Below are 16,130 nucleotides of genomic sequence, written 5' to 3'. Positions count from 1 at the left end.
TTGCAGATTTTATATTTTAATCCCCTTTTTGGAACACAGCAGGTGATAAAATAAAACTAACACTCCAATTTATTACCCTAAGGGTCCATTCACACATCTGTGTGTGTTTTTGCGGGTCCGCAAAACATGGACACCGGCAATGTGCGTTTCGCATTTTGCAGACCGCACATCGCCGGCACTTAATAGAAAATGCCTAATCTTGTCCGCAATTGCGGACAACAATAGGACATGTTTTTCGGGATCGGAATTGCGGACCCGTAAGTGCGGCCCCATAGAAATGAATGGGTCCGCAATTCCGTTCTGCTAAAATGCGGAACAGAATTGCGGACGTGTGAATGGACCCGTATTGTGTCGTTTTTATATTCCATATGTGACCCTAAACTTGACTTAACGTTCAGCCTCAACCTTTGGGGTCTCCATCAGCCACAGACAGGGCTCCATGAGAAAATTGCTGTGGCCGGCCTCGGAACCCATTTTATAGAACAGACTGATTTCATGCCTAAAAAAGCATTTTTGTGCTTTGAAACGTTGCTTTTGTCTTTCAGAGCTGATGCCGGCGGAGCAGATGTTCAAAGAGGAAAGATTTGTTCACTTAAAGCGCGTGTAAGACAAATGATGCAGATTACATCCTGAGCCATTCTTCCTAGAAGCCCCTTACACTTACATGTCCTATACTGTAAGGCTACTTTCACACTAGCGTTTTTCTTTTCCGGTATTGAGTTCCGTCCTAGGAGCTCTATACCGGAAAATAACTGATCAGTTTTATCCTAATGCATTCTGAATGGAGAGCAATCCATTCAGGATGCATCAGTTCAGTCCCTCTTACGTTTTTTGGCCGGAGAAATTACCGCAGCATGCTGCAGTTTTCTCTCCGGCCAAAAATACTGAATACTTGCCGGAATGCCGGATCCGGCCTTAATTTCCATTGAAATACATTAATGCCGGATCTGGCCCCAAGTGTTCTGGCAAAATGGATCCGGTTTTGCGGTCTGCGCATGCGCAGACCTTTAAAAATGAGAAAAAAAATTATACCGGATCCATTTTTCCGGAAAGACGGATCCGGTATTGCAATGCATTTGCGTCCGGATTGCCAGATCCGGCAGGAGGTTCCGACAACGGAACTGCCTGCCGGAATCCTCTGCCGCAAGTGTGAAAGTACCCTAACTGTTTAAACACAAATCGCAATCAGATTTTACAAAAATGACCACTTTTTTATCCGATAAACTATAACACACTTTCAAGTAAGTGATTTTTGGTTTCCTAGTTACTTAAAGGTATTTTCCAGGACTTAATATTGATGTCCTATCCTCAGGATACATCATCTATATCAGATCGGTGGGGTTTTGACACCCAGCACCCACTGATCAGCTGTTTCAGGCTGCTGCCGGAACCTGTACATTGTATAGTATGGAGCGGGAAACAGACAGCTCCATACATTGCGTAGTGGCCATTATGGCGTATTGCAGCTTAGAGTCCATTCAAGTGAACGGGAGCTAAGCTGCAGGATACTGGAGACTACACGGTATACAGAGACGTCTGCTTTCAGCTCCGTTCAGCTGATCAGTGGGGGAGCCATATCTGATGCTGATCACCTGTCCTGAGGAGAGGTCATCAATATCTGTAGCCTGGGCAACCATTTAAAGTGGAAAGTAATTAATCAAAGATGAAAACAGGAGAATGCATATTGCTAATTATTAGTTTGTGTCTTTGCATAAAGCGCAGAACTACTCTTCTTTTCTTTAGGCTGTTTTAATAGACATGGAAGAAGGTGTGGTTAATGAAATACTACAAGGGCCACTTCGAGACTTGTTTGACAGCGCGCAGTTTATTACTGATGTATCGGGATCAGGAAATAATTGGTACTTATACTTTATTTTATTCGCTGCTTAGAGGAGAATTCTGCTGATTGCCTGTTACTAGATATTAGTGCATTGTGTCAGCTTAGATGGCATTTAAAAGGGTTTTCCAAGACTTAAAAGGGTTATCCCTTGATTAATGTAAAAAATGAAAATCAGGCATCATATAGTAGTTAACAATCTTTTTATAACAAATCTAAAACCAGCCCTGTACCTCACATGGATCCAGAGATCTCCCTAATCATTGCTTCAATTGCTCTGCTAGATTTATATCAAGCTGGCAGCTCAAGGGGAGTGTCCTTTCTGCTGCAGCTCAGGAGGCGTGTCTCAGCTCTCCCTATCACAGCTCAGGAGACACTTGAAGGTGAAACTGAGCATGTGCGACCATCTCAGTGAGCAGGACAAAGAAATAAGAAAAATAATAAACAGCAGGTGGCGCTATACAGATATATTTTATTGGATAAGGCCTCATGCACACGACCGTTTTTTTTTTGCGGTCCGCAAAACAGATTTCCGTTGTTCCGTGATCCGTGACCGTTTTTTCTTCCGTGAGTCTTCCTTGATTTTTGGAGGTCCGCCTGGCCGTGCGGAGCCAAACGGATCCGTCCTGAATTACAATGCAAGTCAATGGGGACAGATCCGTTTGACGTTGACACAATATGGTGCAATTGCAAACGGATCCGTCCCCCATTGACTTTCAATGTAAAGTCAGGAGTCCCTAGTATACCATCGGATCGGAGTTTTCTCCAATTCGATGGTATATTTTAACTTGAAGCGCCCCCATCACCATGGGAACGCCTCTATGTTAGAATATACCATCGGATTTGAGTTAGATCGTGAAACTCAGATCCGACAGTATATTCTAACACAGAGGCGTTCCCATAGTGATGGGGACGCTTCAAGTTAGAATATACTGAGAACTGTGTAATAACTGCCCCCTGCTGCCTGGCAGCACCCGATCTCTTACAGGGGGCTGTGATCCGCACAATTAACCCCTCAGGTGCCGTACCTAAGGGGTTAATTGTGCGTATCATAGCCCCCTGTAAGAGATCAGGCAGACCCCCTCCCTCCCCAGTATTATATTCATTGGTGGCCAGTGCGGCCTCCCCTCCCCCCTAATTAAAATCACCTTCCCCCATCATTGGTGGCCAGTGCGGCCTCCCCTTTCCCCCCCCCCCCCCCCCTAATTAAAATCACCCCCCCCCTATCATTGGTGGCCAGTGCGGCGCATTGCTTATAGCACAGACCTGTCACTTACCAGTAGGAGGAGCGCCCAGACGGTCACAGACATCGCAGGTAAGTATAATGCTTCTATTGCTAAGTAACCATGGCAGCCAGGACTGCAGTAGCTTCTTGGCTGCCATGGTAATCGATCGGAGCCCCAGCGATTGAACTGGGACTCCGATCGGAACTCTCCACTGACACCAATGATGGGGGAAGGTGATTTTAATTAGGGGGGGGTGAGAGGGGAGGCCACACTGGCCACCAATGATGGGGGGGTGATTTTAATTGGGGGGGGGGGGGGGCCGCACTGGCCACCAATGACGGGGAAGGTGATTTTAATTAGGGGGGGAGAGGGGAGGCCGCACTGGCCACCAATGATGGGGGAAGGTGATTTTAATTAGGGGGGGGGAGAGGGGAGGCCGCACTGGCCACCAATGAATATAATACTGGGGAGGGAGGGAGGGAGGGGGGTCGCACTGGCCACAAATGAATTTAAAACTGAGGAGGGAGGGGGTCTGCCCCCTCCTGCCTGGCAGCACCTGATCTCTTACAGGGGGCTATGATACGCACAATTAACCCCTCAGGTGCGGCACCTGAGGGGTTAATTGTGCGGATCACAGCCGTCTGTAAGAGATCGGGTGCTGCCAGGCAGCAGGGGGCAGTCATGTACACAGTTCATAGTATATTCTAACTTGAAGCGTCCCCATCACCATGGGAACGCCTATGTGTTAGGCTAGTTTCACACTTGCGGCAGGACGGATCCGACATGCTGTTCACCATGTCGGATCCGTCCTGCGGCTGTTTCGCCGTGCCCCCGGGCCACCGCTCCGTCCCCATTGACTATAATGGGGACGGGGGCGGAGCTCCGGCGCAGCACGGCTGTGCACGGAGAAAGCCGCCGGACTAGAAAACCTGACATGCAGTAATTTTAGTCCTGCGGCCTTAAGCCGTGCACCGCCGTGCTGCGCCCGAGCTCCGCCCCCGTCCCTATTATAGTCAATGGGGACGGAGCGGCGGCCCGGGGGCACGGCGAAACAGCCGCAGGACGGATCCGACATGGTGAACAGCATGTCGGATCCATCCTGCCGCAAGTGTGAAAGTACCCTTAGAATATACTGTCGGATCTGAGTTTTCACGAAGTAAAAACTCAGATCTAAAAATCTTTTATGCAGACGGATCAGCGGATCCGTCTGTGTGAAAGTAGCCTAAGGACACGGATGACGGACGCGGATGATAATCTTGTGTGCATCCGTGTTTTTTCACGGACCCATTGACTTGAATGGGTCCGTGAACCGTTGTCCGTCAAAAAAATAGGACCGGTCATATTTTTTTGACGGACAGGAAACACGGACGCGGATGTACAACGGTGCATTTTCCGAGTTTTCAACGGACCCATTGAAAGTCAATGGGTCCGCAGAAAATCACGGAAAACGGAACAACGGACACGGATGCACACAACGGTCGTGTGCATGAGGCCTAACTCAGTGGCTATACAAAATTTTTAATTACATGCAATTACAAAAGTATTCAGATCCAGGTGCTGGTTTGAAAACTATAGAATCGTTTTTGTGGAACAACCCTTTTAACGCCTTAAGGACACAGCCTTATTTCACCTTAAAGGGAACCTGTCATCTGGATTTTTGGTATAGAGCTGAGGACATGGGTTGCTAGATCGCCGCTAGCACATCCGCAATACCCAGTCCCCATAGCTCCGTGTGCTTTTATTGTGTAAAAAAAACAATTTGATACATATGCAAATTAACATAAGAGTCATATCTTACTTGTGTGACCAGAGAAGAGTCATATTTTCAAGCTCTGACTCATCTCAGGTTAATTTGCATATGTATCAAATCGTTTTTTTTAAACAATAAAAGCACACAGAGCTATGGGGACTGGGTATTGCGGATGTGCTAGTGGCCATCTAGCAGCCCATGGCCTCAGCTCTATACCCCAAATCCTGGTGACAGGTTCCCTTTAAGGACCAGGCCATTTTTTGCCAATCTGACCAGTGTCATTTTAAGTGGTGATAACTTTAAAACGCTTTGACTTATCCAGGCCATTCTGAGATTGTTTTTTCGTCACATATTGTACTTCATGACACTGCTAAAATGAAGTAAAAATAAAAAAAAATTATTTATCAAAAAAATAAAAATCTACAAAAAAAATTGAAAATTTCCAAGTTTCAATTTCTCTACTTGTATAATACATAGTAATACCTCCAAAAATAGTTATTACTTTACATTCCCCATATGTCTACTTCATGTTTGGATCATTTTGGGAATGCTATTTTATTTTTTGGGGATGTTACAAGGCTTAGAAGCAAATCTTGAAATTTTTCAGAAATTTTCAAAAACTCAATTTTTTGTGACCAGTTCAGGTCTGAAGTCACTTTGTGAGGCTTATATAATAGAAACCATCCAAAAATGACCCCATTCTAATAACTACACCCCTCAAGGTATTCAAAACTGATTTTTCAAACGTCGTTAACCCTTTAGGTGTTCCACAAGAGTTAATGGCAAATGGAGATAAAATTTCAGAATTTAGATTTTCTGTCAAATTTTCCATTTTAATCAATTTTTTCCAGTAACAAAGCAAGGGTTAACAGCCAAACAAAATGCTATATTTATTGCCCCGATTCTGTAGTTTGCAGAAACACCCTATATGTGGCCATAAACTACTGTACTGGCACACGGTAGGGCTTAGAGGGAAAGGTGCACCGTGTGGTTTTCGGAATGCAGATTTTGTTGGACTGGTTTATTTACACCATATCCCATTTGAAGCCCCCCTGATGCATCCCTAGAGTAGAAACTCCATAAAAGTGACCCAATTTTGGAAACTACGGGATAAGGTGGCAGTTTTGTTGGGACTATTTTTAGGGTACATATGATTTTTGGTTTATCTATATTACATTCCTGTGAGGCAAGGTTACCAGAAATAGAAATTCTGAAATTTCATCTCCATTTGCCAATAACTCTTGTGGAACACCTAAAGGGTTAACAAGGTTTGTAAAATCAGTTTTGGATACCTTGAGGGGTGTAGTTTCTTAGATGGGGTCTCTTTTTTTTGGAGTTTTTACTCTAGGGGTGCATCAGGGGGGCTTCAAATGAGACATGGTGCCAAAAAAAAAGGCCATCAAAATCTGCCTTCCAGAAACCATACAGAGTTTCTTTCCTTCTGCGCCCTGCCGTTTGGTCATACAGCAGTTTACGACCACATATGGGGTGTTTCTGTAAACTGCAGTATGAGGGTAATAAATATTAAGTTTTGTTTGGCTGTTAACCCCTTACTTTGTTATTGGAAAAAAACGGATTAAAATGGAAAATTTGCCAAAAAATTGCTTTTTTGGCACAGTTTTTATATATATATTTTTTTTACCGTGTTCATCTGAGGGGTTAGAGGGGTACTTTTATAGAGCAGATTCTTACGGACGCGGCGATACCTAATATGTCTACTTTTTTTTATTTATTTATGTTTTACACTATATTATCTTTTTAGATTTAGTGTCTCAAGTCTGAGAACCAGTTTTTTATCCGATTGTCAGTCGCTAAATTGGGATATAAATTTAGTACTCAATGGAAGTGTGGTACTCCCTGAAGCAACCAATAATGCAGAGGCCCGGATGATCGGGGCACGTGTCACATTGAGTAGTGGTGCCCTTCCGTATCCCCCTCCTGTGACACACTCTGCACTTTTTTGGGGTCCTTCCCTTCTTTCCAGTATGGGGGACCACACCTGGAAAGTGTTGGCCAGGGACGATCCGGGCGCCTACAGTTCCCGAGGTACTCCGGCCTGCTCTTTCCCACTCAGAAAAGATCAGGGCCTTGAGGACTGCCTCATAGAACTGAAGGAATGTCCCTGTGTTGCCAGCGCTTCGGGACAGCACAAAAGAGTTGTACAAGGCAACCTGTACTAAGTAGACCGCAAGTGGTGCGGCACCTGAGGGGTTAATTGTGCGTATCATAGCCCCCTGTAAGAGATCAGGTGCTGCCAAGCAGGAGGGGGCAGACCCCCTCCCTCCCCAGTTTTAAATTCATTTGTGGCCAGTGCGACCCCCCCTCCCTCCCTCCCTCTCCAGTATTATATTCATTGGTGGCCAGTGCGGCCTCAAACCGGGAGCGTGTCATGGCCGTACTGACCGGGGTCCAGCCATCGGGCCTAGCCAAAAAGGAGCCCGGGTGTTGAGAAACAAACTGTTGGGCGTACAGGTTTGTTTGCTCCACCATTAGATTTACAAAGTGGTCACTGAAAAAAAGACTAAAAAAGTTGTATTCAGTGAAGCCCACTGTGGAAATTTGGATTCCTGATTGGCCTACAAAATCAGGAATCACGGGCTCATAACGCTCTGGGGTATACCAGACAAGTTCACCGGCAGGGGGCTCCGGTGGATTTAACTGGTGGGCCGGAAAACTAGTACGAGCCCCAGAGCTGCTCGTACTAGGGTGGGCCACAGGGTCCCTAGCATGGCGGTCCCCTTGCTCCGCCGCCTTGGGGGCTCATCATCATCGTTAGATGATGAGGAGGACACGGATGACAACAGGAAAGTGGGGTTATCCTCGTCCTCACTGGGACTCTCGGAGGCAAGCTGGGCGTATGCCTCCTCGGCCGAGAACATCCGGCAGGCCATAGGGGAGTGTGTGTCTGCGTGTGTGTAAACCTTTATTTGGTGTGCGTGTGTGTGGGCACGGGTGTTCGCGAACTCACAGACAAAAAAAAAAAAAAAGACAAAATTTTTTTTTTGAATCGCTGATCAACCGTCCGAAGTTGATCAGCGGTGGGGTGTGCGATGCGCTAACAGTGGCCGAACGCTAAGAGTGCCGGCCACAGTCAGCTTGCACACAAAAAAAAAAACTGCCTGCACCCCAAAAAAGTTTGGGGGAGGGGGGCAAGCTGCAGCACCCCTGGGGGGGTCTAGGGTCACACAGCTGTGCTGTGGACCCCAGACATCCAATTTAGGGTGATGCAACCAAAACAGTTATATATTTTATTTTATTTTATTTTTCTTCAACTAACTTCCCCTAAATATCCCTGCCTAATCTAACTTGTCCCTAGCCTTTCCCTAAATACCTGGGGGCCCCCTCGCACTAAGTCAAGGTGCCTGCTCAATGATTTGAGCAGGCACCGGGTTCCGATCACCGCCTGCCGAGCGGCGGTGATTGCAAATACATAGGACGTACCAGTACGTCCTGTGTCCTTAACCCCTTAAGGACTCAGCCCTATTTCACCTTAAAGAGGACCTTTCACCGATTCTTACCCTATGAACTAAGTATACATACATGTGGAGCGGCGCCCGGGGATCTCTCTGCACTTACTATTATCCCCGGGCGCCGTTCCGTTCTCCTGCTATGTCCTCCGGTATCTCCGTTCCCTAAGTTATGGTAGGCGGAGTCTGCCCTAGCGCTGGCCAATCGCATTGCAGAGCTCACAGCCTGGGAGAAAATAACCTCCCAGGCTGTGAGCTCTGCGCTGCGATTGGCCAGCGCTAGGGCAGACTCCGCCTACCATAACTTAGGGACTGGTATCTCCGCCTACTATAACTTAGTGAGCGGAGATACCGGAGGGCATAGCAGGAGAACAGAGCTGCGCCCGGGGATAATAGTAAGTGCAGGGAGATCCCTGGGCGCCGCTCTACATATCTGTATAGTTAGTTCATAGGGTAAGAATCGGTGAAAGGTCCTCTTTAAGGACTTGGCCATTTTTTGCAAATCTGACCAGTGTCACTTTAAGTGCTGTTAACTTTAAAACGCTTTGACTTATCCAGGCCGTTCTGAGATTGTTTTTTCGTCACATATTGTACTTCATGACACTGCTAAAATTGGGTCAAAAAAGTTAATTTTTTTGCATAAAAAAATACCATATTTACCAAAAATTTTGAAAAATTTGCAAATTTCAAAGTTTCAGTTTCTCTACTTCTGTAATACATAGTAATACCCCCAAAAATAGTTATTACTTTACATTCCCCATATGTCTACTTCATGTTTGTAGCATTTTGGGATTGATATTTTATTTTTTGGGGATGTTACAAGGCTTAGAAGTTTAGAAGCAAATCTTGAAATTTTTCAGAAATGTACAAAAACCAAATTTTTAGGGACCACTACAGCTCTGAAGTCACTTTGCGAGGCTTACATAATAGAAACTCCATAAAAGTGACCCCATCTAAGAAACTACACCCCTCAAGGTATTCAAAACTGATTTTACAAACTTTATTAACCCTTTAGGTGTTGCACAAGAGTTATTGGCAAATGGGGATGAAATTTGAGAATTTCATTTTTTTGCCTAATTTTCCATTTTAACCCATTTTTTCCACTAACAAAGCAAGGGTTAACAGCCAAGCAAGACTGTATCTTTATTGCCCTGATATGTGGCCGTAAAACAACTGTACGGGCACACAGTAGGGCGTAGAGGGAAAGGTGCGCCGTATGGTTTTTGAAAGCCAGATTTTGCTGGACTGTTTTTTTTACACCATGTCCCATTTGAAGCCCCCCTGATGCACCCCTAGAGTAGAAACTCCATAAAAGTGACCCCATCTAAGAATCTACACCCCTCAAGGTATTCAAAACTGATTTTATAAACTTTGTTAACCCTTTAGGTGTTGCACAAGATTTAATGGAAAATAGAGATACAATTTCAAAATTTCACTTTTTTGGCAGATTTTCCATTTTAATATTTTTTTCCCAGTTACAAAGCAAGGGTTAACAGCCAAACAAAACTCATTATTTATGGCCCTAATTCGGTAGTTTACAGAAACACCCCATATGTGTTCATAAACCGCTGTACGGGCACACAGCAGGGCGCAGAAGGAAAGGAATGTCATACGGTTTTTGGAAGGCAGATTTTGCTGGACTGGTTTTTTGACACCATGTCCCATTTGAAGCCCCCCTGTTGCACCCCTAGAGTAGAAACTCCAAAAAAGTGACCCCATTTTAGAAAGTACAGAATAGGGTGGCAGCTTTGTTGGTACTAGTTTAAGGTACATATGATTTTTGGTTGCTATATATTACACTTTTTGTGCGGCAAGGTAACAAGAAATAGCTTTTTTGGCACGTTTTTTTTTTTTTTATTCAGTGATGAATGTTTTTTTTTTTTTTATCTTAACTTTTTTCACTTTTTTTTACATTTTTTTTGACCCAGACCTACTTGGTTCTTGAAGATTCAGTGGGTCTGATGTCTGTATAATACAGTACAGTACAATATATATTGTACTGGACTGTATTTTACTTACACTGAACAGATCTATGCTTTTAGCATAGATCTGTTCAGCACCATGGACAGCAGGACGCCTGAGGCGTCCTGTTGCCATGGGAACCTTCCCCGTCTGCCACAACTTCGCAGACGGGGAAGGGTAAGCACAGGGCTGAGGGGGGCTGTCGGGGGGCTCTCTCCCTCTCCATCGGGGGGCTGCAAAGGCACAGCAGCCCCCCGATGGAGAGGGAGGGAGCTCCCTGACCGATGACAGTTAACTTTTTCCATACAGCGGTCCGTACGGACCGCGGTATGGAAAGGGTTAAACGGCTGACATCTGCACAGATGTCAGCCGTTTATACCAGGGTGCCAGCAATGTGCTGGCACCCTGGTATACCCACTAGAAGCCAACGATCATTCAAGGGGAGGCGGGCGGGGGATCGCGATCCCGCCTGCCGCACCGCCCGCCTCCCGCAACGCCCCCACCGCATGCGACACCCCCCCGCACCACCCGCCGGCATCAAATCGTGCAGGGGGGGTGAAAAATATTGATTTTAGGCACTCAAAAGTTTCTGATCCCCCCCCTGATCAGAAACTGCAAAAAGCCGAAATCCCGTTCTGATTAACCCCTGGGGCGCCGGAATACTGATTTCAAGTTAGGACGTACCGGTACGCCCTGAGTCCTTAAGGACTCGGGAAATAGGGCGTACCGATACGCCCTGCGTCCTTAAGGGGTTAAGGATCGGGAAATCAGGGCATACCCAGTACGCCCTATGTCCGGAACAGGTTAAGCACTGGATAGGTCATCCGTATCTGATTAGTGGCGGTTAGACACCTGGGACCGCCAGCCAATTAGCTGTTTGAGAAGGCTGGGATACGGCGATCAGCTCCATTCACTTCTAAGGAGCTGCGCCTAGGCAATGTCACTGAACGTGTTCTCTCTTGGCCTAAGGAAAGCTGAGAGAAGGCCGCTGTGCTACTGCAAGTGCTGTTGCCTTCTCAAACAGTTGATCAGCGGGGGTCCCTGGTGTCAGGTTCACCGATCAGGTTCTGATGACCTATCCAGAGAATAGGTCATCAGTATTTAAGTCTTGGAAAACCCCGTTAACATTGCATTTGAGCCCTACATTTTCTGTATACACCTTACATTTTGCATATTTGCCTAGAAAGCTCCTGGCATATACAATACATCAAACATACAGGCTGTAGGGCTCCAATCACCTGAAGGAGGCTAAAAAGGTGCTCTTTTGGCTTCTGTCAGGCAGATATATGTTGGAATACCTTTTATATATAGAAAGGCCTAGCCGACTATGTATTTTAATGCAGAGGCAGCCATTTTTTTTTATACAGTTGGAGACGTATGCCATTGTATGCCTATACAGTGAAATATGTTGGAGTCTTTCCTCTGGAGTGGTACTCCCAACATGTACATCTCACATGTCAGACAGAAGGCAGCATGTATGTTCCTGCGTCTGTTTTCAGGAGCTCCAGAGCCAGGCACTGGTACTATACAGTTCTGTTCCCTGTGTAGTGACCGTGCCGAGAGCTGGACCTCCCCATCTAATATTGATCTATTCTAAGGATAGGTCATCAATAAGTAAGCCTTACCACTAGAGTCTTCCTATGTATGGGGCTATCCCCCGCATATCTGCATCTGCAGCTAGATTGACATTACCAGACATGTAGCACAGTCCTGACAATTTCCTGACTGCACCTCAGCTCTGATTTGCAGATCAAGAGCAAAGGTCCAGCTTCGGAGCAGCGTCTGCGCAGTGCACCACAGGTGAAGAAGACCTGCTTATGGGATGAATGCATTTGTTTGAATCGATTGGCTCATCTACTGTTTTAAAAGGAAGCTTACAGAGTTCTTGAGGATTGCCCATTGTGGGATGTTTTCTGTATCTCTGTACATATCTGTCTATTTCTGCAGGGCGGTTGGCCACAAGCTGTATGGTTGCCAGTATCGGGAACAAATAGTGGAAAGGATAAGGAGGACAGCAGAACAGTGCGACTGCCTGCAGTGTTTCTTTGTGGTTCATTCCATGGGAGGAGGTGAGAACAGGGCTTTGTTTTACATTTGCAAATGAACACACACGTGTAGTGAGCCCATCCAGTGATCTCCCTTTTTCACAACCTGATTGGGTAGATCATGTGATATTTTTATAGAGCTGGGCAATACGGATGCGGTGATACCAAATATGTCTTTTTTTTTTTTTTTTTTTTCTATTTTAATAATTTTTAAAGGACTTAATTAGGGAAAAGTTTTACATGTGAAACTTTTATTCTTTATTTTTATAATACTTTTTTATTTATTTATTTTTGTTGTGGAAATTTAACATCACTTTTTTTTTTCACTATTTACTTCTCCTGTAAATGGGGCTGACATAGTTGCCCCAGTTATAGGGGAAATACACCTCCCAGGGAGGCTGGTACAGCATTATACAGCCTCAGGGCGGTCACATGATCATCGGGCTGGGACAGGAAGCGGCATATCGCTTCCTTGCTGTATACACAGCGCTCATTTAGGGCTGTGTATACAGCTATCTAGAAGGTAGGGACACATAGGAATGGTCCCTGCCTTCTCTATGGGGTGCCCGGCGGTCGCTGACTGCGGGCCCCTCGCTCAGCAGCTCCACAATTAGCGTGTAGCTGCCACCTTTGAACGGATGTTCTAAAACCTCCAGTCAGAGATAAATCCCGCCCCCCAGGACGTTTATAGTCTATAGGCGACTCGGGAACTGGGGAATTTTTGGTCTTGAACCAGAGGATCATTTTAAAATCGGAAGTGTTTTTAAAAAGGACCTCTCACCACGCTCTGTTTTTCTAAACAGCAATTCTAGAACAGCTTTTCTTAAATCTCTATGTTCAGCTGTTCCTATGTTATTCCTTCTATAAATTTCTGAATACATAGAAAAATGGATATTACCATTTCGAGGTGTGCTTTGCGCAGTTTAGCGTGTGATTGCTGAACTTGTCAGGCTGTGTAAGAAACACCCCTTTCACTAGTGGAATGGGAACACCAAGCTGTCAATTGCTACTCATTAATTTCTAGGAAGAATAACAGAGGAACAAAACAACATGGAGTTCTAGGGAAATGCAAGTGTTTACTATGAGTCATTACAGTAGAGGTGATGGGTCCTTTTTAAATAATAGATCATAGCTTTTCTTATCTATTAATTTCCTGTTGTAATTCATTTCTGCCCTCAGGCACAGGTTCAGGTTTAGGTACATTTGTATTGAATGTACTGGAGGATGAATTCCCTGAGGTATACAGATTTGTCACATCTGTCTATCCATCAGCTGAGGATGACGTTATCACATCTCCGTACAACAGTGTCTTAGCCATGAGGGAGCTTACAGAACACGCTGACTGTGTGCTGCCCATAGAAAATCAAGTAAGATATCTTCTGATACACTGCTTTGTCTGTAGTTTTAAATTGTATGTGATGTTTGAAGTTTTAAATAACATCCTTTTTTATGGAGTATCTCCATATAGTGTTTCCAAAAACATTTAGACTTTTAGACCAAGAATAACTTTGTTTATAGCTAAGTCAACATCTCATCTGCTAATAGTTCTTTCCAGGAGATTACCCTTTAACAGAGCAGAGAAAATTGGCTTAACTAGCTAAGTGGGGTCTGGGGGGGGGAGGCTGTTTACTATTTCTCACTATGGGGAGCGCATATTATGTGAGAGGAGTATTGTAGGTCAGGCAACGCTGCTATGGCCCTCTGGGAAAGTATGCAAATAAGCATATCTTTCTTCTGCTGACGTCAGACAGGCTTAAAGGAATTCTGTCACCTGCATCATTGCTATTTAAGTAAAGGAATTGCATAGTAGCATGTGTCACCTTATTCACAAATGTACCTTTCTTTTAGCCATTGGTGGTTCCAGTCTTCAGAAAACAAACTTTGTTTGGAATTCAAGTCAGCCTGCAAAGTGCCTAGTGGGGCATTACACTCTGCAGAAGGAGCCCAGGCAATTCCTTTATTTAAAGGGATTCTGTCATGAGATTTTACCCCTATAATCTAAACATATGCCCATGTCCGTACTAATAACATGAATCCTAAACTGGCCTTATTAAACCTGCTTGTGGCTTTATTAGCCCAAAAAACAGGTTTTTATAACCTGTCAATCACCTAACTAAGGTGCCCAAGGGGACGTCCGTTAATACAGGGTGCCTGGCCGCATCCATCGCCGTCTGGTGCCCAGCGCCGCCCTCCCTGTTTTAATCACAGCCCTCCCTGTCTACAGTGCCGCCTTCCTCACCTCAGCGCCGCCTCCGCAATCCTCCCGTCCCTCTGCCAGATCCCGCATGTGCGCACTAGGCTCAGCCTGATGCGCCTGTGCGGACTCCTGGCAGCGGCTTCATTGAGCAAAGTGCGCATGCGCCGGCCTGATGCACTTCGCTCAACGAAGCCGCGGCGCTGAGGTGAGGAAGGCGGCACTGTAGACAGGGAGGGCGGCGCTGGGCATCAGACGGCGATGGGTGCGGCCGGGCACCCTGTATTAACGTCCGTCTCCTTGGGCACCTTAGGTAGGTTTTTGACAGGTTATAAAAACCTGTTTTTTGGGCTAATAGAGCCACAAGCAGGTTTAATAAGGCCAGCTTAGGATTCATGTTATTCATGTTATTAGTACGGAGTTTAGTTTATAGGAGTAAAATCTCATGACAGAATCCCTTTAAATAGCAATGACGCAGGTTACAGATTTCCTTTTAACTTTCTTTTCCTTTTTGGAAGGAAAGATAATTTGCATATATTTGGGTAAGGCTACTTTCACACTTGCGTTCGGGGCTCCGCTTGTGAGCTCCGTTTGAAGGCTCTCACAAGCGGCCCCGAACGGATCCGTCCAGCCCCCAATGCATTCTGAGTGGATGCGGATCCGCTCAGAATGCATCAGTTTGGCAGCGTTCAGCCTCCACTCCGCTCAGCAGGCGGACACCCGAACGCTGCTTGCAGCGTTTGGGTGTCCGCCTGGCCGTGCGCAGGCAAACGGATCCGTCCAGACTTACAATGTAAGTCAATGGGGACGGATCCGTTTGAAGTTGACACAATATGGCTCAATTTTCAAACGGATCCGTCCCCCATTGACATTTCAATGTAAAGTCTGGACGGATCCGTCTGAACTACTTTCACACTTATAATTTTTTTTAAACTATAATGCAGACGGATCCGTTCTGAACGGATCCAAACGTCTGCATTATAGGAGCGGATCCGTCTGTGCAGACACCAGACGGACCCGCTCTGAACGCAAGTGTGAAAGTAGCCTTACTGGGAAATATACTCAAATTAGCTTTCCTTCCATAAGGAAAAGAAAGCTAAGCCTTTCTGAAGCCAGCAGAAGTAAGATATGCTAATTGGCATACTTTCCCAGAGGGCCATAGTAGTGTTGCCTGACCGACAATACTCCTCACACATAATATGCGCTCTCCATAATAAGAAATAGTAGCCACTAGACAACGTGTGGATAGATGGATAGAACCCAGAGTAACATACTACTCTCTCTTCTCTTTCAAGAAATTTGAGTTTGTTATAATCCAAACTTTTTGGAAAATTCAGGACAAATTCCAAATCAGTAGAACTGATTTGCTTATCTACATGAAGTAGATCTTCAGAATTTGTGTATACTTCTATGCATGTGGCTAAGCAGTTGCCAAGAGGCAGAACTCCATCGTTCCTGCATATGGGCATATTAAAGGGGTATTCTGAGATTTAAATATTGATGAGCTATCCTCAGGAATGCCAGGAGTCGGACCCCACCAATCAGATATTTATGACCTATCCTGAGGACAGGTCTGCAGTATTTAATTCCTGGAAAACGCCTTTGAGTAATGAGGCATATTCATGTATACAAATTATTTTATCAATTAA

The 16,130-nt window shown here is 45.4% G+C and overlaps 1 protein-coding gene across 1 annotated transcript in view; it reads left to right on the top strand.

Moving 5' to 3' along the window:
- Window positions 1-16,130, top strand: part of TUBE1 (tubulin epsilon 1) — a 53,704-nt gene that overhangs the window by 26,016 nt on the left and 11,558 nt on the right. Inside the window, exons 4-7 of the mRNA XM_040426839.1 lie at window positions 546-603; window positions 1,744-1,859; window positions 12,190-12,311; window positions 13,467-13,654. Of these exons, the coding sequence (XP_040282773.1) occupies window positions 546-603; window positions 1,744-1,859; window positions 12,190-12,311; window positions 13,467-13,654 (484 nt within the window). The remainder of the gene's footprint in view (window positions 1-545; window positions 604-1,743; window positions 1,860-12,189; window positions 12,312-13,466; window positions 13,655-16,130) is intronic.

The sequence above is a fragment of the Bufo bufo genome, chromosome 4 (assembly GCF_905171765.1).
Source record: "Bufo bufo chromosome 4, aBufBuf1.1, whole genome shotgun sequence".
Taxonomy (NCBI): Eukaryota; Metazoa; Chordata; class Amphibia; order Anura; family Bufonidae; genus Bufo; species Bufo bufo.
This window is presented reverse-complemented; position numbering and strand designations above follow the sequence as displayed.